Genomic DNA, 27,686 nt, shown 5'->3' with positions numbered 1-27,686 from the left:
ACGGTCTACCCTATACAAAATAATTTACATACTGGTGTCAGATAACAGATTTAAAACAAATTATAAAACGGCCCGTTCTGGTTCTTCCTTCTGATTGGTTGAAACGCGTTCTAAGCCGTGATAAAATCCCCTGGTAACCAGGGGCGTCATGCACCAATTTTTTAAAGGGGGCACAGTGTGCACACTTCACAGAAATTTGTGCATACACACATCAAACGAAATATTATAAAGCTTTCAGTCTTTTCCATGGCACTTACATTTCTAACAATCTGAGCCCCTTCATGCAAAAACTTCCAAAATAAAAGTGTTGACTAACTTTTATATCAAATACTATTCAATCGGAATAATGACATATTGGCATCATACATCCGAAACGGCATGTTTTGTTTATTTAAATGTTGTTTAATTGTGTCATGCATTTTGCATAACAACTGCATTTTTCTATGAAATACTGTAATTTTAAATCCATAAAGTGACAACGAAAATGACATAAACTATAGCCACGTGATTGATTTTAATGTTCAATAATGATTTAAAAAAATATGTTTAGATACAATTATTAGAGGAACGGATTTTTTGCATTAAATTTGACCTCATATGTGAGCATGTGTGATTCCGCGCCCCCGTGAACTCTAGCGTACTTTGGCGTTGTATCAAGAAGATGAATCTAGAAATCTCTACTATAACGTCGAGATGGTCACATTTTCAACCATACATTTTCTACACAGAGAAGGTTAACTGCACATTACCGTACTGGGGTTTGGAAATGTTGTGAACGTTTCATACAGGTTTTAATTCCTCAGATAGCCAAATGCAGCAGCAACAGCAAAGCTCGTGAGCACGCTCAGAAGCTGATGACGTTTGCGGCTGTGATGACTGCAGCGCTTGCTGCCAGAATAAAGTAATGTAACATGATCAAAACACAAAACTCTCTGAAAAGTGTCAAGGATGCCGCACAAAATTGATAATCATTTTTGCATATTAAAGAAATTAAAAGACAAGTAACAGTTTAATGGACGCTTCTTTGATTTTGAGGTTGCATGCAAAATCCATTTGGCTTAAGAAACAGAAGGGGCACGTGCCCCCTCAGTTTGAATGGGCATGACGCCTCTGCTGGTAACCCCCACGGTTTAGACCGCATTACATACTACGTCATTGTTGCTACATACTGATTACGAAAATAAAACCACAGTCTTTAATCATATGTTTAATTTTTCTACAATTGCATACAATATTTTTGAGTCATTTCGAAAACGCTTTTCTTTATTGTTATTTAACCACAAATGCGTATTTCCGCTATTATCCACTAGATAGCGATCTTACCCAATTTAAACACTGACACATTCACTCAACACTAAAAACACCGTGTAAGTTTTGATCAGGCTCTGAATCTGATGTTTTACAAAATTTCTTCACAAAAATTGAGTTATCTCAGCTTTTAGCTGAAAATTTGAGAGGTGATAAAAGAACAAATGAAGGTAGGATGAAACTTTTGTTGTTGTTGTTGTTTGAAAGTGGACGGTCTGTTCTTTCATTTGATATATTTTATGTTTATTTAAAGAAGAACATTTTCCTTCCATGCTTTCCTTGCATGCTTCCATGCTTCCAAGCATATTTTATAATCACTTCAACAGTTGCACAATATGTTAATGTATAAATTAGATGAATGTTGATATATGAAAACCACAGTCTCACGAAATTTCGTTATATAGTCACATATTTTTTAAATTCTTTTTTCGTGCTATTATCACGAAATTTCGTGGTTTTTGTGATCGTATAACGAATTCCTGTTTTTGTGTGATTATCACGTGTTGGTTGCTCAACTGTTTTGTCCTATTTTCTTACCATTGTCACTTCGGTTTAGGGTTCGATTTACATAAAATGACATCCCTACCCAAACCCAACTCTAACCCTAACGCCAGGCGACATATAAAAAAATCAGAAAATATAGTATAAACCAATATATAAAGTGACATTCTAATGCAAGCACCAAATCTAACCCTAAACCAAAGCGACAATGGTTTAAGGGTGGGAAGAAGCAGTTGAGTGGCCAATGCGTGGTGGTCACACGAAAACAGGAATTCGTTATACGATCACGAAAAAACATTAGATTTTGTGATAATAACACGAAAAAAGAATAAAAAAAAATACGTGACTATATCACGAAACTTTGTGAGACTGGGTAGGTTAAATCACATTTTCATTGTGTCTTTGCTGCGTCTGTGTTGGTTGGGAACTACGCTTTGTTGCAGCCACACTTGATTCTGAGGAACTACTTTGTTTGGCAGAAGAGTAAAATTTGTACTAATATAATTACAACTTATTTGTGTTTAATTTTATGAAATATTGTATGCATGTGAAGTAACCATTTTATAAAAGCAATAAGCCTCGTGAAGCAGTGGTGTTACAGTGCATTTTATAACAGCTAAGGGGGTTTTAGGCACTCGCGAACAACGCCCCTTAGCTGTTATAAAATGCACTGGTAACCCGCTGCTTTTTGGGGCTTATTGCTTTAGTATATTCTCTATAGAATCACCTGTGTCTGGCTTTCTCCTAAGGTTTTTTCCCTCCTAGGATTTTTTCCTCCTGACTAAAAAAGCCAGGACGTTTTTTCTCCTAGTAGGTTTTTTACTAGTGTTGCTATGAGCTGCAAATTTAAAGAAAGAAAAAGGTTACAGATTCTGTAGTGTTTAACCAAGAAATGACTTCTTTAGAGTATTCCGAATCTTGTTTTGATACTTGTTTTGGCTTGTCAAAATACATCAAGTGTTTACAATAATTCAAAAAAGAAACTAGATTTAAACCCTCCGTACCTGTTGTTAAACAGCTCATTGTGCCAACCCGAAAGCAGATGACAAGATCAGCGTTGGGGTTCATTGTGTTGCAGTGTTATTCTGACCGAAATCTTCTTCTCTGTGGCTTTGTTTTTTTTGGCACAAAAATATTTGTGATATTTCCTCGTGACCTATCAAGTGTCAGGCCAACCCATCATCAGCACACGCAGGAAGACAGATAAACAAAATATCACAGAAGGAAGTATGTGCAGGTAACAAGATTCTTCAAAGCATACATACCATTAAAGGTGCATTGTGTAACTTGTAGAAAGTTCTCTTGACAGAAATGCAATATAATATACATAACTATATCATCAGTTGAGTATTAAGACCTTACATAATGAACTGTATTGTTTTTAGTATCTTAGAATGAGTGGTTTTATTATATACATAATCCACGGGTCCCCCTACATGGAAGTCACAATTTCACGCCACCATGTTTCTACAGTACCCCTAAATGGGCAAACTGCCCTACAGAGTGAGTTTTGTCACTATACGTTGTCTCAGATGATGAGATGTTTGTCCTGTGGCGGCTAGTGTAGCTTCACTATGCGTTTCAAAAGGGAGGGGTGAGATGTGAACTGAGCCGTTGGTTGCAATTCACAATCTCACCACTAGATTAGACCTTTAAATGCCTTGAGAGAAGGACTAAAACCTTGCCAGTAAAGATTTGCCAGCTATAACCGTATACGCTGCACGATATATTGGCCGACATATCTTTATCAGCAGATAACTGCTTATTTGTAATATTATCGGTTATCGGTCTGATAGCAAAAATTAGGCCGATAAATGAAAGCCGATAAATGATGGATTATTTTGGTTTGTTGAACCACTTCACTTGCTCATTGCTGGCCATGTGGAGTTTTGATTAGTGCTTTCTGTGACATAGCACGAAGATGACACGTGTTGCGGGCTTAAAGGAATAGTCTACTCATTTTCAATATTAAAATATATTACCTTAACTAAGAATTGTTGATACAACACTCTATCATCTGTGTGCGCGTGCACGTAAGCGCTTGAGCGCGCTGCGCTGCTTCGATAGCATTTAGCTTAGCCCCATTCATTCAATGGTACCATTTAGAGATAAAGTTAGAAGTGACCAAACACATCAACGTTTTTTTCTATTTAAGACGAGTAGTTATACGAGCAAGTTTGGTGGTACAAAATAAAACGTAGCGCTTTTCTAAGCGGATTTGAGGGAGGAGCTGTATTTCGTGGCGTGGTGGCGCTTTTGGGAGTACTTCGACTCGGCGCAGTAACACCCTCCCTCTCCCATTATGAGAGTGAGAAGGGGAGCGGACTTTTCAGGCGAGTTAAAGTGCTCCCAAAAGTGCTGTTGCGCCATGGGGTATAGTTCCTCTTTTAAATCCGCTCAGAAAAGCGCTACGCCTTAGTTTTTTTTACCACCAAACTTGCTCGTATAACTACTCGTCCCAAATAGGAAAAACGTTGACGTGCCTGGCCACCTCAACTCCACCTCCAAATGGCACCATTGAATGAATGGGGCCAAGCCAAACGCCATCGAAGCGTCGCAGCGCGCCCCAGCGCCCACGCGCACGCACACAGACGACAGAGGGATGCATCAACAACTCCCAGTCAAGGCAACAACACACTTCAATATCGAAAATGAGTAGACTATTCCCTTAAGAAGAGTATTCTAGTCTAGCGCAAAGACGAGATGTCCGCGGTCTGGGAGTTTTTCATTGTGAAATTAATATGAATATTTATCGGCCTGTATATGAAGAGTTTCGTTGCAAAGCGAGATAACCACCGTTTTTTTAATTGTTCAGAAATCTCGTTTTTTGGTTGTGCATTCCAATTATTTTCAATGCAACTGCTGTTGGTTTGTTTTGATTTAAACCTTCATAACTTAAAAAATACAGCTAAGTAGCACCATAAAACTAAACAATAACATGATAACATAATAATAAACATGTTTTGACAAAAATGTAAAAAAATGGATTTATCTCGTTTTGCAACGAAACTCTTCATATATCAGTTATCGGCCCCCAAATAAAAAAAAATATCGGTTATCGGTATCGGCCAAAATGTCCATATCGGTGCATCCCTAGTATAGTATACGCAATACTTTTTTGTTATTTCCACAGTGTCCTACACATCTGTCTGTGACCCAAGTGTACAGGGGGTTAGATCCATGCTCCAGGATCTGCATTGAAATCATCTTTTGTGTTTCATTGAAGAAAGTAAAATGGATGGGTTTGGAATAACATCAAGACAGAAATTTCTGGGTAAACAATTTCAGTTACATTTATCTTAAAAACAATTATCTGGTCTTAATCCATAAGGTGGTTAGAAGAGAATATATTTGCCCATGATGTTATGTACAAGATCTGATATATAAAAGCATGGTAGCAATGTCAGTATGCTACACATCATGATGATCACTTTTGAGACTGGACTGTGTAATGATTCAAATGTTGGACATCTGTGTGCAAATAATACTGCCATCAATGGCAGAGCTCAGAAACTCTTTACTGGGTTTACAGCCATGGACCACAGCTGGATGAGGAATAAAACACCAGTTAGAGAGATAGATAATTGATTAGTATCTACTGTTAAATGACAGAATTTACCTTCTGTCTGTCTCTTTAGTTCTGCTATGGTTTAATGTATTTTTTTAGGTATTTAATGTGCAGTCAGATCTGATGAGCGTTCTCGTGTATTCTGTTCCCCTGAAGGTTTAATAATACTTCTTCTTTCCTAGCATTGCTTGGTCTGTGGTCAGACATCATCGCTGGTCGAGCGTGCTGAAGGTCTCTCTGTTTTTACCAGGCATAAACCATCCACCTGCTATGCAAATACACACAGAGATACACACACCTCCCGCACGCTACTTACAGGACTCATATACAAAGTTCTGGAAGATTTGCATTCAGACCTCACAGCGGAAATTTTCCTGATGAACTCAAGACCGCATTCATCATGGTAATGTACTGTTATATTTTGCTATTTATTTGACTTTATTTAATGATTCACATTAGATTAAGTTCATTTTACACTAAATAAACATTTTGGGAGTTTTGTGTATATAGGCTTGCACTGCAATATATATATATATATATATATATATATATATATATATATATATATATATATATATATATATATATATATATATATATATATATATATATATATATATATATATATATATATATATATATGAATGATTTAACATTAAGGTGTTTATTAATAAAGCGGTTCAGATGTTAATAGACATTTGTTTGTACAGTATGTCCATATTATAATGTGCAGGAATATATTTTAATATTAAAAATAGATTATGTGGAATATATCAAAATGTGTATCGTATAAGTTGTGTTATTGTGTTAAAGAGTATTAAGTTCTTCATTAACATAGAATAATAGAAGTGTCACATTGTTTTGTGTCTATTGCAACAGAAGGTCTGATCTGATAAAAGCCGGAAAATGGCAACGTTTCAGCTTCCCTTTATCTATCTCACTCTTATAACTCAATACATGTGCTGTTAATATTTTTGAGATGGCACAACTTTTTAGCGGTTTACATGATCTCCTTACCAAATAATTATTAATCCTGTTTAAATGTCTATAAGAAAGTGGAATCACTTTGGTTTAACATCTCAGTTGTTTCTCATACAGCACACAGATGACAAGATAAAGAGCAGATGGAGACTTTTTTCTGAAGTTAGTAGAAAAAAGTAAAAAAAGCAGAACTCAGTAATCTTTCATGTATATCTGCTAAAGCTTAACAGTCTCCCAAAGGTGTTTAGATGTTGCAAAAGTTTGGAAATAACTTTTTTAAGTGACTCCAGAGCACAACAGATTTTTATGGAAGAAACTGTTTTACTGTAAGCTCTTCTGTAAGATCTGTGGTCAAGTGAGATATAAGAGAAGTGCTCGTTTACTTGGACAAAGACACATTCACCTGTCTGTCTCTCTATCTCTCTCTCTCTCTCTATGTGTGTGTGTGTAACTAAGATAAGCGCTTGTGGTTCGATGGTGTTGAACAAAAGCAACGAAGTGTTACTTCATATGTATCACATGTTGCCAAAAGTTGCATCAAGATAAAACAATTCTACATCATATTTTCTTGAACTTACATCATTACCTAATATTTTACTAACCACAACAAGTTAAAGGGATAGTTCACAAATAAAACGAAAAGTCATCACTTACTTACCCTCAAGTTGTTCCAAACCTGTATGAATTTCTTTGTTCTGCATAACACAAATGAAGATATTCTGAATAGATCTGGGGCACCATTCACTTTCATAGTATTACTTTTTCCTGCTATGGAAGTCAATGGTGCCCCAGATCTGCTTGGTTAAAAACGTTCTACAAAGTATTGTGCTTTGTGTTAAGCAGAACAAAGAAATTATATGTTTGGACTTTGTTTGTTTCAATAAGTAAATGATGACAGAATGTTCATTTTCGGTGACAAACCCTTTAAGATCAATCAGTTTTGTCCGCAGGGCTCCCACGAGTCCTTGAAATCCTTGAAAGTTTGTGGATCTGGGGGAAAATTTCAAGGCCCTAGAAGTTTTTGTAAATATACATACATAGATACATGTCATTGAAAGGGCTTGGATCTATTTTATGCAAGATGTTTTCTGGAAAAAATCCATGTTATTCCCTGTGTAGTGTGGGATAATATCATAAAAATTCTAGACTTTTTAAGCACACGTGCTAAAGTTTTCGCTTTAAATGCTTATATCTTCTGTATGCGAATGTTGATTCATACCAAAATGCTTTTAGTTGTGTTTGACACATGAAAACGTCTTGGGTTACGTATTTAACTGTTGTTCCCTGAGAAGGGAACAAGACGCTGCGTCTTATTTGCCATACTTCCTGCGTCCCTGTAGCGCCGTCTTTGCCAATATTTAATATAGCGATATACTTCCTGGCTCCCGTGTCACCCTATCTTTGTTGTTAAGCCTCACCATTGGTTGAATTTGATATACACATTCAGACGCACTTACCCCTGCAGACGTCCCCAAAGTGTCACTGCAGTGATGTAGTGCGAGTTCCCTCGAAAAGGGAACTGTAACAATGTATCTTAAAAGGTAAAATGATGTAACCTTGCTCTCACTTGAAATGTGTCTCAACATTTAGTCATTGAATTTGAGGGTATTGGAGCTGGAAAGCTCTTGAAATGTCCTTGAATTTGAAGTTAACTAAGGTGTGGGAACCCTGTGACCGTGTAGGAGTTTGCGCATATTATAGCATCTCAATGTATATGTTTTTGCTCTTTCATAACTCAATTTAATGAACTAAAAAACTTGTCTCAGACTTTTCACAAAACAAGTTTCCAAAACAGTAATAAAGTATATAACTGATGATGATTTGTTCTGCATTTGTAGAGTTTCTTCGGGAAGCTAAAAACATCTGTACTGTAAGTACTAAAGTTGCATGTCCATAAATTTTTTTTTCCAGTTTCAGACCATCTTATATGATTAATGTAATTTATTTGCGGTATAGACACAGTGGACCACCTGCCCCACCCAGGAGAACAGGTAACAGACCCAGATTTTTTAATAAAAACACAAACTAGTATTAGGACCTACTGTTGGATGTCAAAACACATTTTATGTTTACAGTCCTAGTTTAGCTATAAATAAACAAATGATTGTACACTATTGTGTTAGTCTGCAGTATTCCCTTAAAGTTAATTTGTGTTTATTTGCCTTGATTTCAACTCGTTCGATTAAATACTTCATAGATAATAGTTCTGGATACGGCTGGCCAGAAGAGGAATTTGTAAGTATTGCACACAAAACCTCGTCTGTTCGCCTAACACACACATGCACATGTTCAAGGTTAATGAAAGGGTGGGAACGGCTGTATTGATTTTACTTCCTGTTATGTGTAACCAGGATCAGTCTTATCACTTCCCTTTACTGTACCTGCTCATGGATAAATGCTTATGAAACACGTTCATGACATCACTGTATAATGTATGTTGTTAACACGCAACAGCTGTCCTCATGTAACCAGTCGAACAAACAAAACATGCAAAACAAAACCCATTAAGCAATGCAGAAACATCCAAGAACTGTGACTCTCCAGGGTAAAGTCTTATAATCGAATGATGAGATCTAGAGCATCAGACTTTACTCAATATTCAATATTAAAGGAAAACACCACAGTTTTTTAATATTTTACTATGTTCTTACCTCAACTTAAACCAATTAATACAAACCTATCTTTTTTCAATCCGTACACTTAATCTTTGTACAGCGTGTCATGAATGTGTTAGCATTTAGCCTAGCCCCATTCATTCCTTAGGATCCAAACAGGGATGAATTTAGAAGCCACCAAACACTTCCATGTTTTCTCTATTTAAAGACTGTTACATGAGTAAGTATGGTGGCACAAAATAAAACGTCTTCATCTCGTGTCTGCAGGATGATGAAGATGGAGATATGTATGAGGCTCCACCATGTGAACCTTCTCCTATAAAGCTCCAACCTCGTCAAGTAGAGGAAAACGTTTACCTGGGTAGTGCTTACTGATAATGCATATGTCTGTTTGTTTCTCTATTTCTGTGGTTGTTTTATTATACTTCATAATTTGGTGTTTGATTTTAGTGATTTGGTATTTGTAATAGTGTTTTTGTCTATGTGACGTATGTGTAGGTTGTCCGGACAGAACCCCAAACCCTTTTATTTCCAAACGTCAGGCAGCGCCACCGCCACGACCCGCCAAGGTGCCGCATGCAGGCAAAAGCACGGTAATACACCTGCCAAAACGATGTTGAGCTTGAAGCCAATATGTGTTATCTGTTAATACACGCTGAGCTTGCACTTGAGTTAAATATTTTCAACTTGTGCAAAGACGCGTTTGATTCGAATAGCATTTGTTTTCGCCACAATTGCGCCGCCCAATTCGCTTCATTCGCATCGCCCTGCACGAGCTCCCCACTATTTGAGTCCTTGCATTGACTTTGTATGTAATCTACTTGCGCAAATCGTTGAATTCGCGTTTGATGTGTACGCCCCATTATGCTGTGTACACACCAAACGTGAAGCATTGCGTTCCTCGCTCTAGATTACTCGCGGATTTAACTTCGTGTCATGCAAATTTTGCACTTGAGTTGAATATTTTTAACTTGGCAAAGAGGTGTTTGATTCGAATAGCGTATGTTTTCGCCGCAATCGCGCCGCCCAATTCGCTTCCTTCGCATCGCCCTGCACGAGCTCGCCACTATTTGAGTCCTTGCATTGACTTTGTATGTAATCTACTTGCGCAAATCGTTAAATTCGCGTTTGATTTGTACGCCCCATTATGCTGTGTACACACCAAACGTGAAGCATCGCGTTCCTCGCTCAGATTACTTGCGGATTTAAGTTCGTGTCATGCAAATTTTGCACTTGAGTTGAATATTTTCATCTTGTGCAAAGACACGTTTGAGTTGAATAGTGTATGTTTTCGCCGCAATTGCGGCGCCCAATTCGCTTCATTCGCATCAACCTGCACGAGCTCCCCACTATTTGAGTCCTTGCATTGACTTTGTATGTAATCTACTTGCACAAATGAATATTTTCAACTTGTGCAAAGACACATTTGAGTCGAAAAGCGTATGTTTTCGCCGCAAACGCGCCGCCCAATTTGCTTAATTCGCTTCGCACTGCACAAGCTCGCCACTATTCTACTTGCGCAAATCGTTGAATTCGCATTTGGTGTGTATCCCCCATTATGCTGTGTACACACCAAACGTGAAGCATCGCGTTCCTCGCTCTAGATTACTTGCGGATTTAACTTCGTGTCATGCAAATTTTGCAATTCAGTTGAATATTTTTAACTTGTGCAAATACGCGCTTGAGTCGAATAGCGTATGTTTTCGCCGCAATCGCGCCGCCCAATTCGCTTCCTTCGCATCACCCTGCACGAGCTCGCCACTATTTGAGTCCTTGCATTGACTTTGTATGTAATCTACTTGCGCAAATCGTTGAATTCGCATTTGATGTGTACGCCCCATTATGCTGTGTACACACCAAACGTGAAGCATCGTGTTCCTCGCTCTAGATTACTTGCGGATTTAACTTCGTGTCATGCAAATTTTGCACTTGAGTTGAATATTTTCATCTTGTGCAACGACGCGTTTGAGTCGAATAGCGTATGTTTTCGCTGCAATTGCGCCGCCCAATTCACTTCATTCGCATCGCCCTGCACGAGCTCGCCACTATTTGAGTCCTTGCATTGACTTTGTATGTAATCTACTTGCGCAAATCGTTGAATTCGCGTTTGATGTGTACGCCCCATTATGCTGTGTACACACCAAACGTGAAGCATCGCGTTCCTTGCTCTAGATTACTTGTGGATTTAATTTCGTGTCATGCAAATTTTGCGCTTGAGTTGAATATTTTCAACTTGTGCAAAGACACGTTTGAGTCGAATAGCGTATGTTTTCGCCGCAATTGCGCCGCCCAATTCGCTTCATTCGCATCGCCCTGCACGAGCTCCCCACTATTTGAGTCCTTGCATTGACTTTGTATGTAATCTACTTGCACAAATGAATATTTTCAACTTGTGCAAAGACACGTTTGAGTCGAAAAGCGTATGTTTTCGCCGCAAACACGCCGCCCAATTCGCTTCATTCGCTTCGCACTGCACAAGCTCGCCACTATTCTGCTGCGCAAATCGTTGAATTCACGTTTAGTGTGTACACCCCATTAGGAACTGTACAAACATTAATAGGTGATTCTCACAAAACAAAGATGTCCAGCATCAGAATTAATTTTTAAAAAGCCCTTGAAGCCAATTTTTTTTGGACATATAAGATTAAGGTCTGAACTTACTATAACCATTATTTTTAGAGGATTTAAAAAATATTTCCAATAGAATCTTTAAATTTTTTAGATTATCATTATCAAAAATTATCATTACCGCAACATGATATTACATTAAATATATGCATTTACAAACTCATGTTTCTGTAATGAGAACTAAAAAGTTGTCTAGGTACTAAGACAAACAAAATTTTAACTTTTATGTGGAGAGAAAAAATAAGAACTGCTTACCAGTCAATTATGTCCCTTCCAACAATTTTTTTGAACATTTTTGTTTCTTGAGGGCTTAAACAATGATTGAAAATTATTGCAGAGGATGAGAAAATTGGTCTTGGACACATTTATATTCCTTATTATTGTCTCTACATTTACCAATGATCACCAAATACCACGTTTCTTTACTGTAAATGTTTATAGTATAACATACACTGAAGCTTTTTATTTTTTAGATTTTTTAATTATAAATATTTCCATGTCAACGAACCAAAATCCAGTCATGGACACATTGCGGTAATGAAAATTTCCGCCTTAAATTTGGAAAAAACAACAAAATTGGTTTGTATGATGTCATTTGAAATCTTGTGCAAAACAGTACATGAAGAGAAGTTTATAACTGTATGCTTCTTACTTTGCATTTACTTTTTTAATGAAAATATTTCATGACACCTCATAAATTTAATTTTGCAAGAATCACCCTAAAGTGTTTGTTTGAAATTGAGCCCCATACAGTTTTAACTTGATTTCTTTTTTTTCTAGAAGCCAGAACCACCACATGACCCAGAAGATTTTTACATTGACCCCAATGATAGCAAACGTAAGACTAGTATATAAATATATAACCTAGTCTACCATAGATCTCTTATAAAAGCTGTATATTTTTGTAAACTCTGTATTTATCGTACAATATATTATTAAAGCTTTATGCTGTTTGTCATTAGCTCCTGAGGTAATACGAAAGGACAAACCTGGTAGAAAGGCTCCGTTTAAGAAACCCATGGGCCCTCCACCGGCAGTACCACAGGATGAAGGTAATTTAAAAACGACATGCATCAAACTCTTCAAATTATATTTTGATATCATATTTGTATTATTCAGTTGATGATAATAACTTATTATGATAATAATAAGGGTTACAGTGTATACAGTCTGAGGCAATGTTTTTTTATTATTGAAATATGGAAACTATAGGACTGTCAGTCAGTGGCCATGGGTGGGGATTTATCAGTGTGACATCACATTAACAAGAGAATCAAAGCTGCATGTCTAATGAGACTGCTTTGGCTTAATGGGTATTATTATTATTATTATTTTTTTTTTCATTTTTAGGGTGGTTGTGTTCACACATTTATGTCTAAATACTTTGTAAAAGTGGATTTTGCCTTATAAGTGCCTTTTAATGCACTTTTAGTTACTGTAACTTGTTTCTTTTTAGATGTTTACTTAGACCCAAATGAAGGCCAGGTGAGCATGATACATAAAAAGATAATAAAACTTAAATTTCAGATTACAAATATGCTTTTTTTACTGTGTTTGGTTTGGTTTGTTAGGATGATGATACATATCTGGAACCTGTCGCAGGTCAGTGCTTCACACACACATGACAGGTGACACAGTGACATTGTGAGTAATTGTAAGGGATATTTTTTGTGATTAGACTGCCCTCCTGTACCCCGAAGCCCTGCCCGTATGCCAGCGGCTCCTAAAAATGTCGTGCGAGACCCTCCACCACCAATGTAAGCATGTTTCATGTGTGCGATATTACTACACAGACACACATTTTTCAATCATGAATCGTACGGTTTATTACACAATGATGTTTTTTTCTCTAACAGCATGAAACCACCTGTTCCCAGAGCCAAATCTGTAAGTAATTCTAGCATCACATTTTTCTCAGTGTTGTGTTTACATTAAGATGTTATCATCTGGAGAGACGACTGATATGTTTGTGGGTTTCTTCAGAGTTCATTTCTGAGCAACGATGGCCTGATCAAAGGTTAGTCAGTTTCTCTGTTGAATAACTTGAGCGAGGGACCATTTTGGGGCCTCCTAAAATATTTGCATGGGGTTAGGAGGCATAACAAACAAATGCAAGGAAGGGCTTTAGGATCATATACACTCACCTAAAGGATTATTAGGAACACCTGTTCAATTTTTCAATAATGCAATTATCTAATCAACCAATCACATGGCAGTTGCTTCAATGCATTTAGGTGTGTGGTCCTGGTCAAGACAATCTCCTGAACTCCAAACTGAATGTGAGAATGGGAAAGAAAGGTGATTTAAGCAATTTTGAGTGTGGCATGGTTGTTGGTGCCAGACGGGCCGGTCTGAGTATTTTACAATCTGCTCGTTAACTGGGATTTTCACGCACAACCATTTCTAGGGTTTACAAAGTATGGTGTGAAAACGGAAAAACATCCAGTATGCGGCAGTCCTGTGGGCAAAAATGCCTTGTTAATGCTAGAGGTCAGAGGAGAATGAGCCAACTGATTCAAGCTGATAGAAGAGCAACTTTGACTGAAATAATCACTTGTTACAACCGAGGTATGCAGCAAAGCATTTGTGAAGCCACAACACGCAAAACCTTGAAGCGGATGGGCTACAACAGCAGAAGACCCCACCGGGTACCACTCATCTCCACTACAAATAGGAAAAAGAGGCTACAATTAGCAGAAGCTCAACAAAATTGGACAGTTGAAGACTGGAAAAATGTTTACTGGTCTGATGAGTCTCGATTTCTGTTGAGACATTCAGATGGTAGAGTCAGAATTTGGCATAAACAGAATGAAAACATGGATCCATCATGCCTTGTTACCACTGTGCAGGCTGGTGGTGGTGGTGTAATGGTGTGGGGGATGTTTTCTTGGCACACTTTAGGCCACTTAGTGCCAATTGGGCATTGTTTAAATGCCATGGCCTACCTGAGCATTGTTTCTGACCATGTCTATCCCATTATGACCATGTCCACATCCTCTGATGGCTACTTCCAGCAGGATAATGCACCATTTCACAAAGCTCGAATCATTTCAAATTGGTTTCTTGAACATGACAATAAGTTCATTGTACTTAAATGGCCCCCACAGTCACCACATCTCAACCTAATAGAGCATCTTTGGGATGTGGTGGAACGGGAGCTTCGTGCCATGGATGTGCATCCCTCAAATCTTGATAGGATAGCCAATATGGGCCACCATTTCTAAAGAATGCTTTCAGCACCTTGTTGAATCAATGCCACGTAGAATTAAGGCAGTTCTGAAGGCAAAAGGGGGTCAAACACAGTATTAGTATGGTGGTCCTAATAATCCTTTAGGGGAGTGTATAAAACCAGTGTTTTCTCTTTATGAATTCCATTTTAAAGAACTAAACGATTGCCATATCGAGGGGTGAGAACCAGATGGGCGTAACTGAGATTTTACCAACTTTACAGCATGGTTTTATCTGGCTTTATATACTAATTTCAATCTTTTATAACTCCAAATTGATTAAGTATTCACTTTTGGCAGCAGCAAGAGCTCTTCAATCTGCATTGTACCCAAAATGTCACTTACGCCCTTCTGGTTCTCATCCCCCGATAACATCTCAATGTATTAATTTCAATGATTATCAAGAAAGTAAGTGTTGAGGTTTGTCTGAATAAATATATAGTTGTGATAGATGTGTCCTGTTTGATCTTTCAGTTCTACCGTCAGAGATGAAACGCTCCACAATTTCAGGCCAGCTGCCCCCTGCTGTACCGACTCATAAACCGGCTCCTCCCATCCATATCATGAAAGAACCCAAACCCAGGTGCAAACTGAAATCCAGTTACCTTCAAACTCGATTTGTAAACATTTTTACATCTTTGACTGTGACGCAAATTCAGTTAATAATGTTTTTGTGTCATTTTAGCCCCCCTCTACCTCCAAGTATGGACTCTGCAGGTAAAAATATTTATTTTTCCTCTCGCGTTGTTCTTTAAAGGGATAGTTCACTTTAAAATTAAAATTCTGTCATCATTTGCTCGTCCTCGCGTGGTTCTGGACCTGTATGGGTTTCTTTTTTCTGGTGAACACAAAGGAAGATATTTTGGGAAATGGTGGTGGACACACAGCAGATAGTGACCATTGACTTTCATAGTAGGAAAAACATATTTTGGAAGTATTGATGAAAAAATATTTTGATAAATGATGGAAAGCACACAGTTGACTTTACCCTTTAAATTCCATAATATTTTTTATTCCTACTATGGAAGTCAATGGACGCTATATGCTGTGCGTTTACCATCATTTCTCAAAATATCTTCGTGTTCATCAGAAAAATGAAATTTATACAGGTTTACAACAACATGAGGATGAGAAAATGATGACAGAATTTTCATTTTAAAGTGAACTATCCCTTTAAGCTTTACTTACTCTTGTCACATGAAGCTATAGATATTAATAGCTCTTAATATTATATATTAATTGGGCAGAATTAATATGCCCACAAAATATTTTAAGAAAACATTATTTTCATTTTTTTAAGAAAATATTTTTTAGTAATTAAATAGTTATAATAATGTGTTTATCATACTGTTCAATGGCTTTACCATTTAAGTATGTATTATTGTAAGTGTATAATAAATGTATCAGCTAGAATTTGAGCAAGTTCATCTTTTCATTTCTTACAGCGCCCTCTTTTGGAACGAAACCTACCACACAGGGTTTTGCACAGGTACACAGGTTAAACTACAGTTTATCTGTCTCCAGTCCAGAGTAAAAGACAATTACTGTTTATAAATATTTTATAAATTAAAATAATTATAAATAGTTAAATGTATAAATAGTTTATGAATAAAGTTTTCTTTTACATAAATGATGACACTAAATTTAATGTAACACTTTTTGTAATAACATGTTATTAACAATTTACAGAGAATTACGTTTTTTATGAATGAAGCGTGTTATGATTATGTGATAGTTTTCAGTTGTAATGTCACTTAAGTCATTAACTTATTAGCTATTATGAGCAGGAGGCGGGGCTTCAGGACAGGCAGTGGTTTGCTGGAATTTGTGAACGCAAGACTGCAGAGGAAACAGTTCTCAGGTTAAATAAGGTACACCGATAATTATATACTAATTAGAGCCACCATATATTTCTACCGTTTAACACCCAAAGGACATTTATTTGCGGGATTTAAAAACATCTGGGATGATATTTCAGCATTTTTTACCCAAAATGATGTTACGATTAACACAGACATAACCTTAACCCCCTGATGTCCACATATGTGGACATGAAATGTTTTTGATGTTTGCACCATAATACTTAATTCTCTGTAACTGGAACCTGTTGTACACAAACATGGACAAATGTACTGCTTTATGTTCTTAGAAAACAATTTGGTTATTATATTTATTGGTTCTTCCTAACACCAAAATAGCTGGTAGAAATCTAAAAAAAAAGACAAATCAAAGCCCGGGTGTTAGGAGGTTAAATAGATGCTAATTGAACCTGAATCCTCCCATTTCTTTGTGTGTCTTCACTCTTCATACAGGACGGCACATTTCTGGTCAGGTGCAGTAGTTCTCAGAATGGACATCAACCCTACACGCTGGTCGTCCTCTTTCATGACAACGTCTATAACATACCTGTTCGGTTTCTGGAGGACTCTCAGGTCTATGCACTGGGGAAAGAGGGCAAGAAGTCAGAAGAAGTAAATGTTTCAATGGTCTATGTTCAAAAAATAGATAAATAAGCAGATTCTTAAAGGGACAGTTCACCCAAAAATGTTGTTACAAACCTGCATAAATTAATTTTTTGATGAACACGAGGGAAGATATTTTGAGGAAAAATGTGACCAGGCTGATCAGAGGCCCCATTGACTTCCATTGTAGAAAAAAAGAACAATATGGAAGTCAATGGGGCCTCAGATCGGTTTGGTTACAAACATTCCTTAAAGGAACACGCCGACATTTTGGGATTTTAGCTTATTTACCGTATCCCCCAGAGTTAGAAAAGTCCATACATGCAGAACGCACAGAGATGAAAAATGTAACTCTTGTCTGATGCACCCACCGCTAGCTTAGCTTAGCACAAAGACTAAAAGGAAATGGCTCCAGCTAGCATACTGCTCCCAATAAGTGACAAAATAACACAAACATTTTCCTATTTATATGTTGTGATTTGTATAGTCACAGAGTGTACAAATAACAAGGTCATATGAGACACATCCATCTTTTAACAGTATACATACTGGGAACTATATTCTCAGAAGGCGAAGCACTGCTACTTGGGCGTTATTTTGTCACTTATTGGGAGCAGTATGCTAGCTGGAGCCATTTACTTCCAGTCTTTGTGCTGGGCTGGGCTAACGGTGCTTCAGACAGAGTTGCAGGACGCACAGAGACGATAGAGGTGTGTATGGACTTGTCTAACTCTGGGGGATACGGTGAATAAGCTAAAATCCGAAAATGTTGGCATGTTCCTTTAGAGTATCTTCCTTCGTGTTTATCAGAACAAAGAAATTTACACAGGTCTGTAACAACATGTAATTAACATCCTTTTAATGCTTCTTTGCAAAATAAAACAAAATACTTGATGTGGTAAAAACATATTTCTGTCTTTCAGCTGTTCGGCAGTTTACAGGAGATGATCTCACATCATATGAAAAATCCCATTTTGTTAATTGACCGTAAGAATCAGTCCAAACACTCCACTTACCTCTCACACCCTGTACGGCCATAATGTCCTCATCAGCTCTCTCACTCGCCCTCTCTCTCTCTCTCTCTCTCTCTCTCTCTCTCTCTCTCTCTCTCTCTCTCTCTCTCTCTCTCTCTCTCTCTCTCTCTCTCTCTCTCTCTCTCTCTCTCTAGTCTGACCCTAACACACATACTGTATGCTCTAAAACACTCAAATTATTTATAATATGTTATTTGTACTATATACATTTATTGTCTTTTGAATTTAGTATACTTTATTAGTGTTTTTTTTTTTTGTTTTAATGACAGTTATACAGTTTATTATACGTCATAGTTATTAAATAAATGCACAACTGGTGTTGGTGTAAAACTGTTTGAATAAAAGAAATTCAGAAATGTCATGAGATTTTACTGACTATTGTTTTTTATAGCAATGACCAAAACTTATCGTTTAAAAAAAATCTTACCATAAATTGCGTAAAAACGATACTTTAGAATGTGACGTCACATTACAAGATAACATTACAACAACACTTCACCCACACTGTATAAAATGTGTGATAAAGTTAAGTTTGATTGTGTTGTTTTTGTGTTTGTGTTTACCCCAGTGAGTGTGCAGAAATAGACCCCAGTATGAGGGGTGGGGGGTTCTGCTGTCACATGTTTCTCTGAGCGGAGGGGTGAGACACACAGCACACCCCAAACAGTGGCTCTCCACTCCAGCAAACGCCTTTATTTTACTCGTTTGTCAATCATTCAGCTCGCCAAAGTGCGTCTTAACGTCGCGTCAGGAGTTCAGCGGTCATATAACGCGTGTTACTGCGCGCGGATCTATTTCCCACCGCGGAGGAATCTGTCCCGCAGCTCACGCACAAACCGGCTAAAGAGAGAGAGAGTGTGAGAAAATAGAAAGTTGGAGAGAGCAGATACACAGTGATTTGCGGATTATCGGTGTGTAACGGGACCGCAACACGCATCTGTCCCGCAGCGCAGCAGAATGACGCAGATTCTACCTATCCGCTTCCAGGAGCATCTGCAGGTAAAACCGCTCACACACGCGCGACATTTGCGGGTTTATATGCGATGAAACCGTAAACACGCCACTGAACTGCGGCGTCGGCCGCGCGCTCTTGCAGAAATGCGTGACATTAGAAGTATAAATATTTACTATTTTTATGACGTTAAATCGTTTTTACACAGCTGGGTATAGTTGTGTATATGTTAGGACATGATTTGAAAGCACGTTTTAACTTTCTGTTATTATACTTATTACTAAGTGTGACGACAGATTTATAAATATTTTGTCTCTCACTTACACTAATCCATACTAGGCCATAAAGTGGGAAAGTTTTATGAAAGATGTTTAAAACACTATTCAGATATAAGTTATTTCCCGTATATTTGCATAATAAAATAGTTGCATGACATGTTGTGCAGTTGATACATAAGTTAGTTGAATAATATGCAAACGCTTTTTGCATAACAGCTCAGCTGAAGTTACTTCCGTGGGTTTTAATTAGAGATGATAAACGGCTAATAATGTCTGAGTCACTTTTCATAACACACTGTTTGTTTACACACTCATATGTGTAGTTCAGAGATATAATATATTCCAGCTGACCAATATGAATAGACATTACTTTATTTTTTAGATTATATTCATAGCTAACAAACTCGTTTGTCACCTCACATCACAACTTCTAATGGACCTTTAGCTTTTTCAGACTGATATTTGAGTCTGTTGGTTTAGTGTCAACACAAACTACAGTACAAACTGCTTGTTTTAATGTAATGCTTTAACTTGTAAATATTTATTTTGTTGCTCTTAAGGCTGATATTGTTTTAGGCGTTATTGAGATGAACCGTGTCTGTGTGAGTTGGGAGTGTGACAGATTAAATACGCAGCTGCTCTCACGTTGGGTTTCAATACTCATGCTGATCTTGAGCGTTTGCAGTCGTGTTTTTAATATAACACACAGTGGTGTAAAACATTGTCAGCACTGTGTGATCAGTGTTGTGAGTGGTTGTCAGGGTGAAATGTTTTTATAAAACTAGTTCCAGTCCTTGGTTCTGATAGCCGTGGTTTATTTGTGATAAACCACAGCTATGACCGCTGTACTCAATGATTCTGTGTATCACTGCGCAGCACTGAGTCAGTCAGGGACTATTTTTTTCAGTAGAAGTAGTTAGGGATTTTCGTGATTTTACTTTATGAAAGTTGCACTTGTGCATATTTTTTGCTTTAAAAATTGTGTGTTAACCATTTAAAAAAGCAAGGTACTCAAGGATAGTGCTGTATAGAGGGTATGCACGTGACGTCACCTTTGGCAAAAGTGCCTGCGGTTACGCCCACTGAGTGGCAAAAGACAGAGCGGCAGAATTTGTGTACAGTGTGAAATCAGCGAAAACACAGGGAAAACACATCTAAATGGGAAAAAGCTGTTGTGCGATAGACTGTACTAACAGATTTAACAGGAATTCGGAGCTATCGTTTTACAGACTGCAAAAAACCCACAAGTAAATAGATAGTTCATGCCAACGTCCACAGACCACAGGTGGGTTGACAAGTTGCTAGGGTCACTATCAAGCAGACGTTTTACTTTCTACTTAAAAGTATTTTTCAAGTATTTGTATTTTATCTGTGTTTTTCTTTGGAAAACATACATTCCAAAGCATATTATCATAATTTTTTTTTTAAGTTTTTGTTTTAAATGTAATATTTAATTACATTAATATACTTTTACTTAAGTAAAAGTACACAATTTTAATGTAATTAGGTATTAAATACATTTTAAAATGCACTATTAAAGAATACACAGTATGATTTTATGCTTTAGAATGTAGTGAAGTAACATTTTTCCCAAGACAAAACCCGAATAAACACAGATGCTTGGAAAATGTAACTAATGTAACTAAGTATTGTCCACCTCTGCTATCAAGTCTAACTAAATTCAATTTAAGCCGATAATAGTCCATTTTACTGGCATTTTCGCAGCAGCCGCTATGAAAACCAGCCATTTTGCTGAACGTTTGCCACTCAACAGGGCGTCCTTCGGCGTGGTCACGTGGAAAAGTGACGTCAATGCATACCCTCTATTGCGAATAAGTAATGACTGAAAGGCGTTGCATTGACCCCACTTAGTGTCGTGCCTAACAACACCCTTCAGCTGCGACTTATTCACAATACAGCACAGCCTGGAGTACCTTATTGCCAACATAACTGTGGGTTCACACCATACGCGAGTTCAACGATTTGCGCGAGTAGATTACATACAAAGTCAATGCAAAGATGTGATCAGACGAGTCATTCGCTATTCGCCTCAAATGCGTCTTCAACCTAGTAGAAAATGTTCAACTCGAGCGAGAAATTTGCATGACCACAGTTAAATCCCGTGAGTAATGTAGAGCGACTAACGCGATGCACCACGTTTGGTGTGTAAGTAGCATAAGTCATTGCTATGTTGTGTTTTTTGAGTGGTTTCTAAGGTGTTCTTAGGAGGTTACTAGAATTATTATTATCTTTTAATTGTTGTTAGGGGCTTCATATTATTATAGAGTAAATAATAAAAAATAGTAGGCCTGTCAAACGATTACTGGCATTCAAAATAAAAATTTTCTTACATTTAAGAAAAATGTTATTTTGTATGCGATTAATAATTTGACAGCCCTACTATTTTTTATTACATACTAATTACACACAGTACACAAACATAAGTTATGCAAACATAAACTTTTATTTTGTATATGATTTATTGCGATTAATCGCCTAATAAATAGTGACTGTCAAGGCTATTTCACACTGATCCAACAAAAGGCAATCAATAGACATTTTAGTTTAGACTGTAAATGAGTTCAAATGAAGATGAGACTGTGCGAGGTTCTTGTTAACTGACTCATCCTTCCAGTAAAGCAGATCTTCTCCCAGCCAGCAGATCCTGCACTCGAAGGAGCTCAAGGAGTGATGATTTTACGGCGCCAGAGGTCGAAGTGCTGATACTAAGTGCTCTTCCGCCATACAATATAGTTCTCATTTTTTATCCGCTTAAAAAATTGCCACATTTTATTTTGTGCCACCATACTTAGTCGTGTAACAGTCTTTAAATAGGGAAAACATGGAAGTGCTGGGTGGCTTTTAAATTCATCCCTGTTTGGATCCTATGGAATGAATGGGGCTAGGCTAAATGCTAACACATTCACTAGGCGCTGTGCAAAGATGAAGTGCACATATTGAAAAAAGATAGATGTCTAAGTTGAGTTAAGAACATAGTAAGATATTGAAAAACGGTGGTGTTTTCCTTTAAGCATGTCTGGATCACACATATCTTCTCCATAAGAACTGGTTCCCCTGTATTAAAATGTGTCGTCTGCGGTGGGATCCATTAGAAACAAAGGGCCAGTGTGTTTTCTTGTGTGAGTCTGAGTGCAGTGCCAGACACTAATGAAGTTTCATTCTTCACGTCTTTCATACAGACAGACACACTGGAAATATTCTCTTCTGTCCGCCTAAGCTCTCAGATAGGTCTCAGCCTCACCTTTTTACAAACCGTTTCATTTGTTTTTCTTTGTCATTGACAGAATTCTTCAGAATCCTAGAAACACATCTGGAATTCACTCCAGATTCACAGTTTGATTGAAAACAGATGCTGCAGTTTCATTTTAATGTAAAGCTTGTTTCATGTGACGTGATATATTTACCCATGTGTGAGACTATTAAGTGCCAATCTCTCTTTAAATGTTCTCATTCTGGTCTCAGGTCAGTTCAGTTAAATAAAAGAATGTCAAGAATCTGACGCCCAGAGGACTTTAGGCCTTAAGCACATCTGTGTTTTTCTTAAACGTGTGTTGGAGTTGTTGATCATTCAGTCCTGGATTATATTGATGCAGGTTTGGTCTGAATACGATTGTATGTGTATTTTATAGACAGGTCGATCACGTCTTAATGATGTTGATTGATGTTATAATATTATTTTACATTATACCACCGGTCTGTTGACGGCTTGATTCTTATTACCTGAGAAATGTTCCAGGGGTGTTGATTATTTTTGTGTAAACTGCACATCTAACTTGTTAAATGTCTTAAAAATAGACACCAGAGCAATGTTTGTGATAACCGTGGTATATGCGTAATAATTGACTCAGGTCCTTTGAATTATTCGAAATATTGCACACCCACGGTGTAACGGCACTCTGCTTTGCGTCTTGCCACATAACCACCTTGTGTGTGCATTATTTTCTTATAATTCAACGGCTTGTCGTCAATAATTTTTTACATAATAAGTGAAACTGCAAATTTCGTAGATTTAAATGTTGGCAAGTAAAAAGTTGAAATGGGTAACACAAAATTTCCTTATTGGTCTGATATTAATAATACTGTTATTGGTTATACATGTACTAAATGGAGCATATTTTTGGTTTCCCACGGGTCCATGAAATACTTGAAAGTTTGTGAATCTGGTGGAAAAAATTCAAGGCCCTGGGAATTTTTTGAAAATATACATACATAAATACAGGTCATTGAAAGTACTTAAATCTATTTTATACAAGAAGTTTTCTGGAAAAAATCCATATTATTCCTTTGTAGTGTAGGATAATATCATAAAATTCTAGACTTTTTAAGCACACGTGCTAAACTGTTCGCTTTAAATGCTTGTATCTTCTGTATGCGAATGTTGATTCATACCAAAATGTTTTTTTGCATAGTTGTGTTTGACACATGAAAACGTCTCGGGTTGCGTACGTAACTCTTGTTCCCTGAGAAGGGAATGAGGCGCTGCGTCTACCTTGCCATACTTCCTGCGTCTTTGTAACGCCATCTTTGGCAATATTTCAGATAGCGATATACTTCCTGCCTCCTGCGTCACCCTATCTTTGCCGTTAAGCCTCACCATTGGTTGAATTTGATGTACGCATTCAGACGCACTTACCCCTGGAGGCGTCCCCAAAGTGTCACCGCAGTGACGCAGCGCGAGTTCCCTCAAAAGGGAACTGTAACAATGTATCTTAAAAGGTAACACGATGTAACCTTGCTCTCACTTGAAATGTGTCCCCACATTTAGTCCTTGAATTTGAGGGTATTGGACCTGGAAAGTCCTTGAAAGGTCCTTGAATTTGAAGTTAACTAAGGTGTGGGAACCCTGATTATGGTTAAATAAATCTGTTATATACTTTAATGTCCTCTTGCATTCATTGATATTGTATAATTGATTATATACTATGATGACATCAGAAATGATAATGTGCATAATGATAACATACAGTATATATTAATCCCTCCTTCATAAACTCACATGCAGCTATATTTGTTCTGCAATTCTTCTCTGTCCTGTGATTGGCTGGTGGTGTAGAGCTGTAATCCAATGAAATGCAGCTAATTAAGTTTTCAGCAGGAAGAGGAAATGTGTTTATCACAAACTCAAATTATATTACAGTCATAATGAGCAGTAGAACAGGTTTGATCATTCAATGAGATCCACCTGCATTGATATGTGAACACATTCATCTCAATGTCACAGTTTCACTTTCAGTAAACACTGTAAATAAAAGTGGCAGTAAAAGTAAATGTGTGTCTAATAGACAGTAATAAGCGATAGTGCTGCACTTGATACATTTATAACGGCATTTATTCATACTTTATATATATATGTCATCTACAATTTTTGCAATTTTTACCCCCCTCGTATGAGTTGGGTACCCCATTTACATTGAGGGATATTTATATATATCTGTCTGTGTGTTTTTGTTTGTAAATAACCTGATTATGTCAGTCTTACAGTAATGAGTCTCTGCAGATCAGAGAGAGAGAGAAAGAGAGAGAGAGAGAGAGAGAGAGACTCATTATGTCATTCATCATTCTCTGATTTGACTGTCAGTAAGTACAATCATCATCATCAGAGATGAGGACCGTAAGCTCTTTCAGAAACCAGCTTCTTCAGATTAAGATCTGCTCTCTGTATCTGTGGACATCTGGAGTTTTACCCCACTACACCCAGTGTGTCCTGTGGGAGCTGTTCTGCTGTCATACACCCATTGAGTTTCTGACTTTTGATTATGTAGCTTTGAGACATTTAGTCAACCTAAGCAGACACACAACCCTAATAATGTAAATTTTAACCCGTACATAACATTCAATGTGAGAAATGAACTTGACAGGCTTTTATCTTTCAGTGTTTGAATGGATGGTTAGAGGTGTATTTAAAATGACAGGTGGTGGATGATGTTGTCAGATGATAAAGGAACATTTAGGTGGATCAGTTTAAGTGAAAGTGAGTTCTCTTATGAATAAGGTGCACTGAATCATTCACATAAAAATTTGAATGTAACAGTCCAGCTTGCATATCTCTTATTTGACACAAGTTCATGATTTTGTACTTGTATTCAACTGCATCTTTAATGTTTATGTCTGTGTTTCTGTTGTGTCTGTGTGTTGTGTTGGTATTGTGTTGTGTCTGTGTGTTGTGTGTCTGTGTTGTGTCTGTGTGCTGTGTGCGTTTGTATCTGTGTTGTGTTCGGTGTGTTGTTTCTGTGTGTTGTGTTTGTGCTGTGTATGTGTTGTGTGCATGTTTCTGTGTTTGTGTGCTGTGTTGTGTTGGTGTTGTGTTTGTACTGTGTCTGTGTGTTGTGTGCGTGTGTATCTGTGTTGTGTTTGTGTGCATGTGTTGTGTTTGGTGTGTTGTGTCTGTGTGTTGTCTTTGTGTGTGTTCTGTATTTGTGTTGTATTGGGTTTGTGTGTCTGGTGTGTCTGTCTGTGTTGTGTCTGTGTTGTGTGTCTGTGTGTTGTGTGCAGGGTCGGACTGGGAACAAAATTCGGCCCTGGCAATTTTCTCGTGGAACGGCCCACCACTGGACCGACAACCCCCCCCCCCCTCACTCCACACACAAGCCCACTGATACCAAAATCACCTCCTGATTCCCCCCATAAATACCAAACACACAGTATTATGCTGAATAAGAGTCATCATGTAGCAACACTTCATAAACTGAACTCAAACATTTAGCTACAATGTAAAGACTAAATTAGGTATTTCCCACAGATCGGAAATATAATTGTGGTGGTAGCCGGTGAAAAAGGCAATCATTATTACCCACCGACAAAAATGGTCTACTATACGTGTGACAAACAACTAGTAGGCTATTGTGTGACCTAACCCAATGCTTTGATTTATTGAACATTTATATTCAATATTAGGCAAGCGCCTAAACGAGCATTATATTAATGACGTTGAGTTTATTGTTTTTATTAATTTATATTCACAAAACTTATCAACAAAACATCGATTAAAATTAAGAGACAAATTATCTGAAACGAAATTCATTTTAAAGTAGCAAACAAAACTTACATTAAACTGGAAAATAATGTCTGACCCATTACAATTCTCCCTTCTTTACAACGCCTATATTGCGTTTAAAATTACAGTCTATCTTTCGTAAGCTAACTAAATTTAAACAAAACATAAACACTTATACTGTTCTAGCTCCCCCTACAACATATTAATATGATTAATAGGTTAATTTTGATTTTATAACTAAACAGAAAGGACTTTATGATTTAAAAAGTAAGCATTCTAAACAGTAGCGAACTTGAAGCAAAAATAAATTTCAGCAAATGCAAACTTCAATCAAACATACAGTAAGAAGTGAAGTATAGCTTTAGCCTACCAGAAATGCTTATTGCATTATTTTTTTAAAGTGTGCGAGGTCCGTGCACATCCTCCGCTATCAACACACAAATAGCTAAAAGCCAAGCGCCTAAAGGAGCATTATATTAATGACGTTGAGTTTATTGTTTTTATTAATTTATATTCACAAAACTTATCAACAAAACATCGATTAAAATTAAGAGACAAATTATCTGAAACGAAATTCATTTTAAAGTAGCAAACAAAACTTACATTAAACTGGAAAATAATGTCTGACCCATTACAATTCTCCCTTTATATTGGCCTTTGCAACGCCTATATGGCGTATAAAATTACAGTCTATCTTTCGTAAGCTAACTAAATTTGAACAAAACATAAACACATTAAACCCAACAATACTCAAACATTAATATAAAACAGACATTATCTATATGGATACATGTTAAAACAATCCGATATAGCGTTTATAATAGCTGGTTGGTAGATGTTTACTATTTTTGGCAAAACCTCCGTTGCAAACCAACATTTACATCAATAAAATAATTTTAACTTTGAAAATGATGCGCTGTCACGTTAATATCAGCTGTTCGTTTACATAAGACTCCGTCTACGTTCATTTACACTCAGAGCAACGTCTGAGTTCTCAAACTAAAACAGGGTCTTCAGCGTTTGCGAAAGAATCCGTTTATGAGGGTCGAAAACGGTGATGTAGTGTAAATGAAAGGCGTAAACGTAGCAAAAGTAATGCGTTTTAAAGCATAAACAC

The 27,686-nt window shown here is 37.2% G+C and overlaps 2 protein-coding genes across 2 annotated transcripts in view; both read left to right on the top strand.

The window, feature by feature from the left end:
- The first annotated feature begins 4,946 nt into the window (after positions 1-4,946).
- On the top strand, positions 4,947-18,685 carry LOC129413723 (uncharacterized). Its single transcript, XM_073867394.1, has 20 exons — positions 4,947-5,083; positions 5,560-5,780; positions 8,197-8,228; positions 8,315-8,349; positions 8,556-8,593; positions 9,241-9,334; positions 9,472-9,566; positions 12,382-12,439; positions 12,564-12,653; positions 13,058-13,086; positions 13,173-13,203; positions 13,280-13,358; positions 13,458-13,518; positions 13,585-13,618; positions 15,303-15,411; positions 15,514-15,545; positions 16,274-16,317; positions 16,613-16,699; positions 17,141-17,299; positions 18,214-18,685. The coding sequence occupies exons 2-20, from the start codon at positions 5,778-5,780 to the stop codon at positions 18,328-18,330; spliced, it is 1,227 nt and encodes a 408-aa protein (XP_073723495.1). The 5' UTR covers positions 4,947-5,083; positions 5,560-5,777; the 3' UTR covers positions 18,331-18,685.
- Positions 18,686-18,950: 265 nt separating this feature from the next.
- cltcl1 (clathrin, heavy chain-like 1) overlaps positions 18,951-27,686 on the top strand; it is a 39,798-nt gene continuing 31,062 nt past the window's right edge. The window contains exon 1 of the mRNA XM_073868094.1: positions 18,951-19,323. Coding sequence (XP_073724195.1) covers positions 19,282-19,323 — 42 coding nt within the window. The 5' untranslated portion in view covers positions 18,951-19,281. The remainder of the gene's footprint in view (positions 19,324-27,686) is intronic.

The sequence above is a fragment of the Misgurnus anguillicaudatus genome, chromosome 5 (genome assembly GCF_027580225.2).
Source record: "Misgurnus anguillicaudatus chromosome 5, ASM2758022v2, whole genome shotgun sequence".
Lineage (NCBI taxonomy): Eukaryota > Metazoa > Chordata > Actinopteri > Cypriniformes > Cobitidae > Misgurnus > Misgurnus anguillicaudatus.
This window is presented reverse-complemented; position numbering and strand designations above follow the sequence as displayed.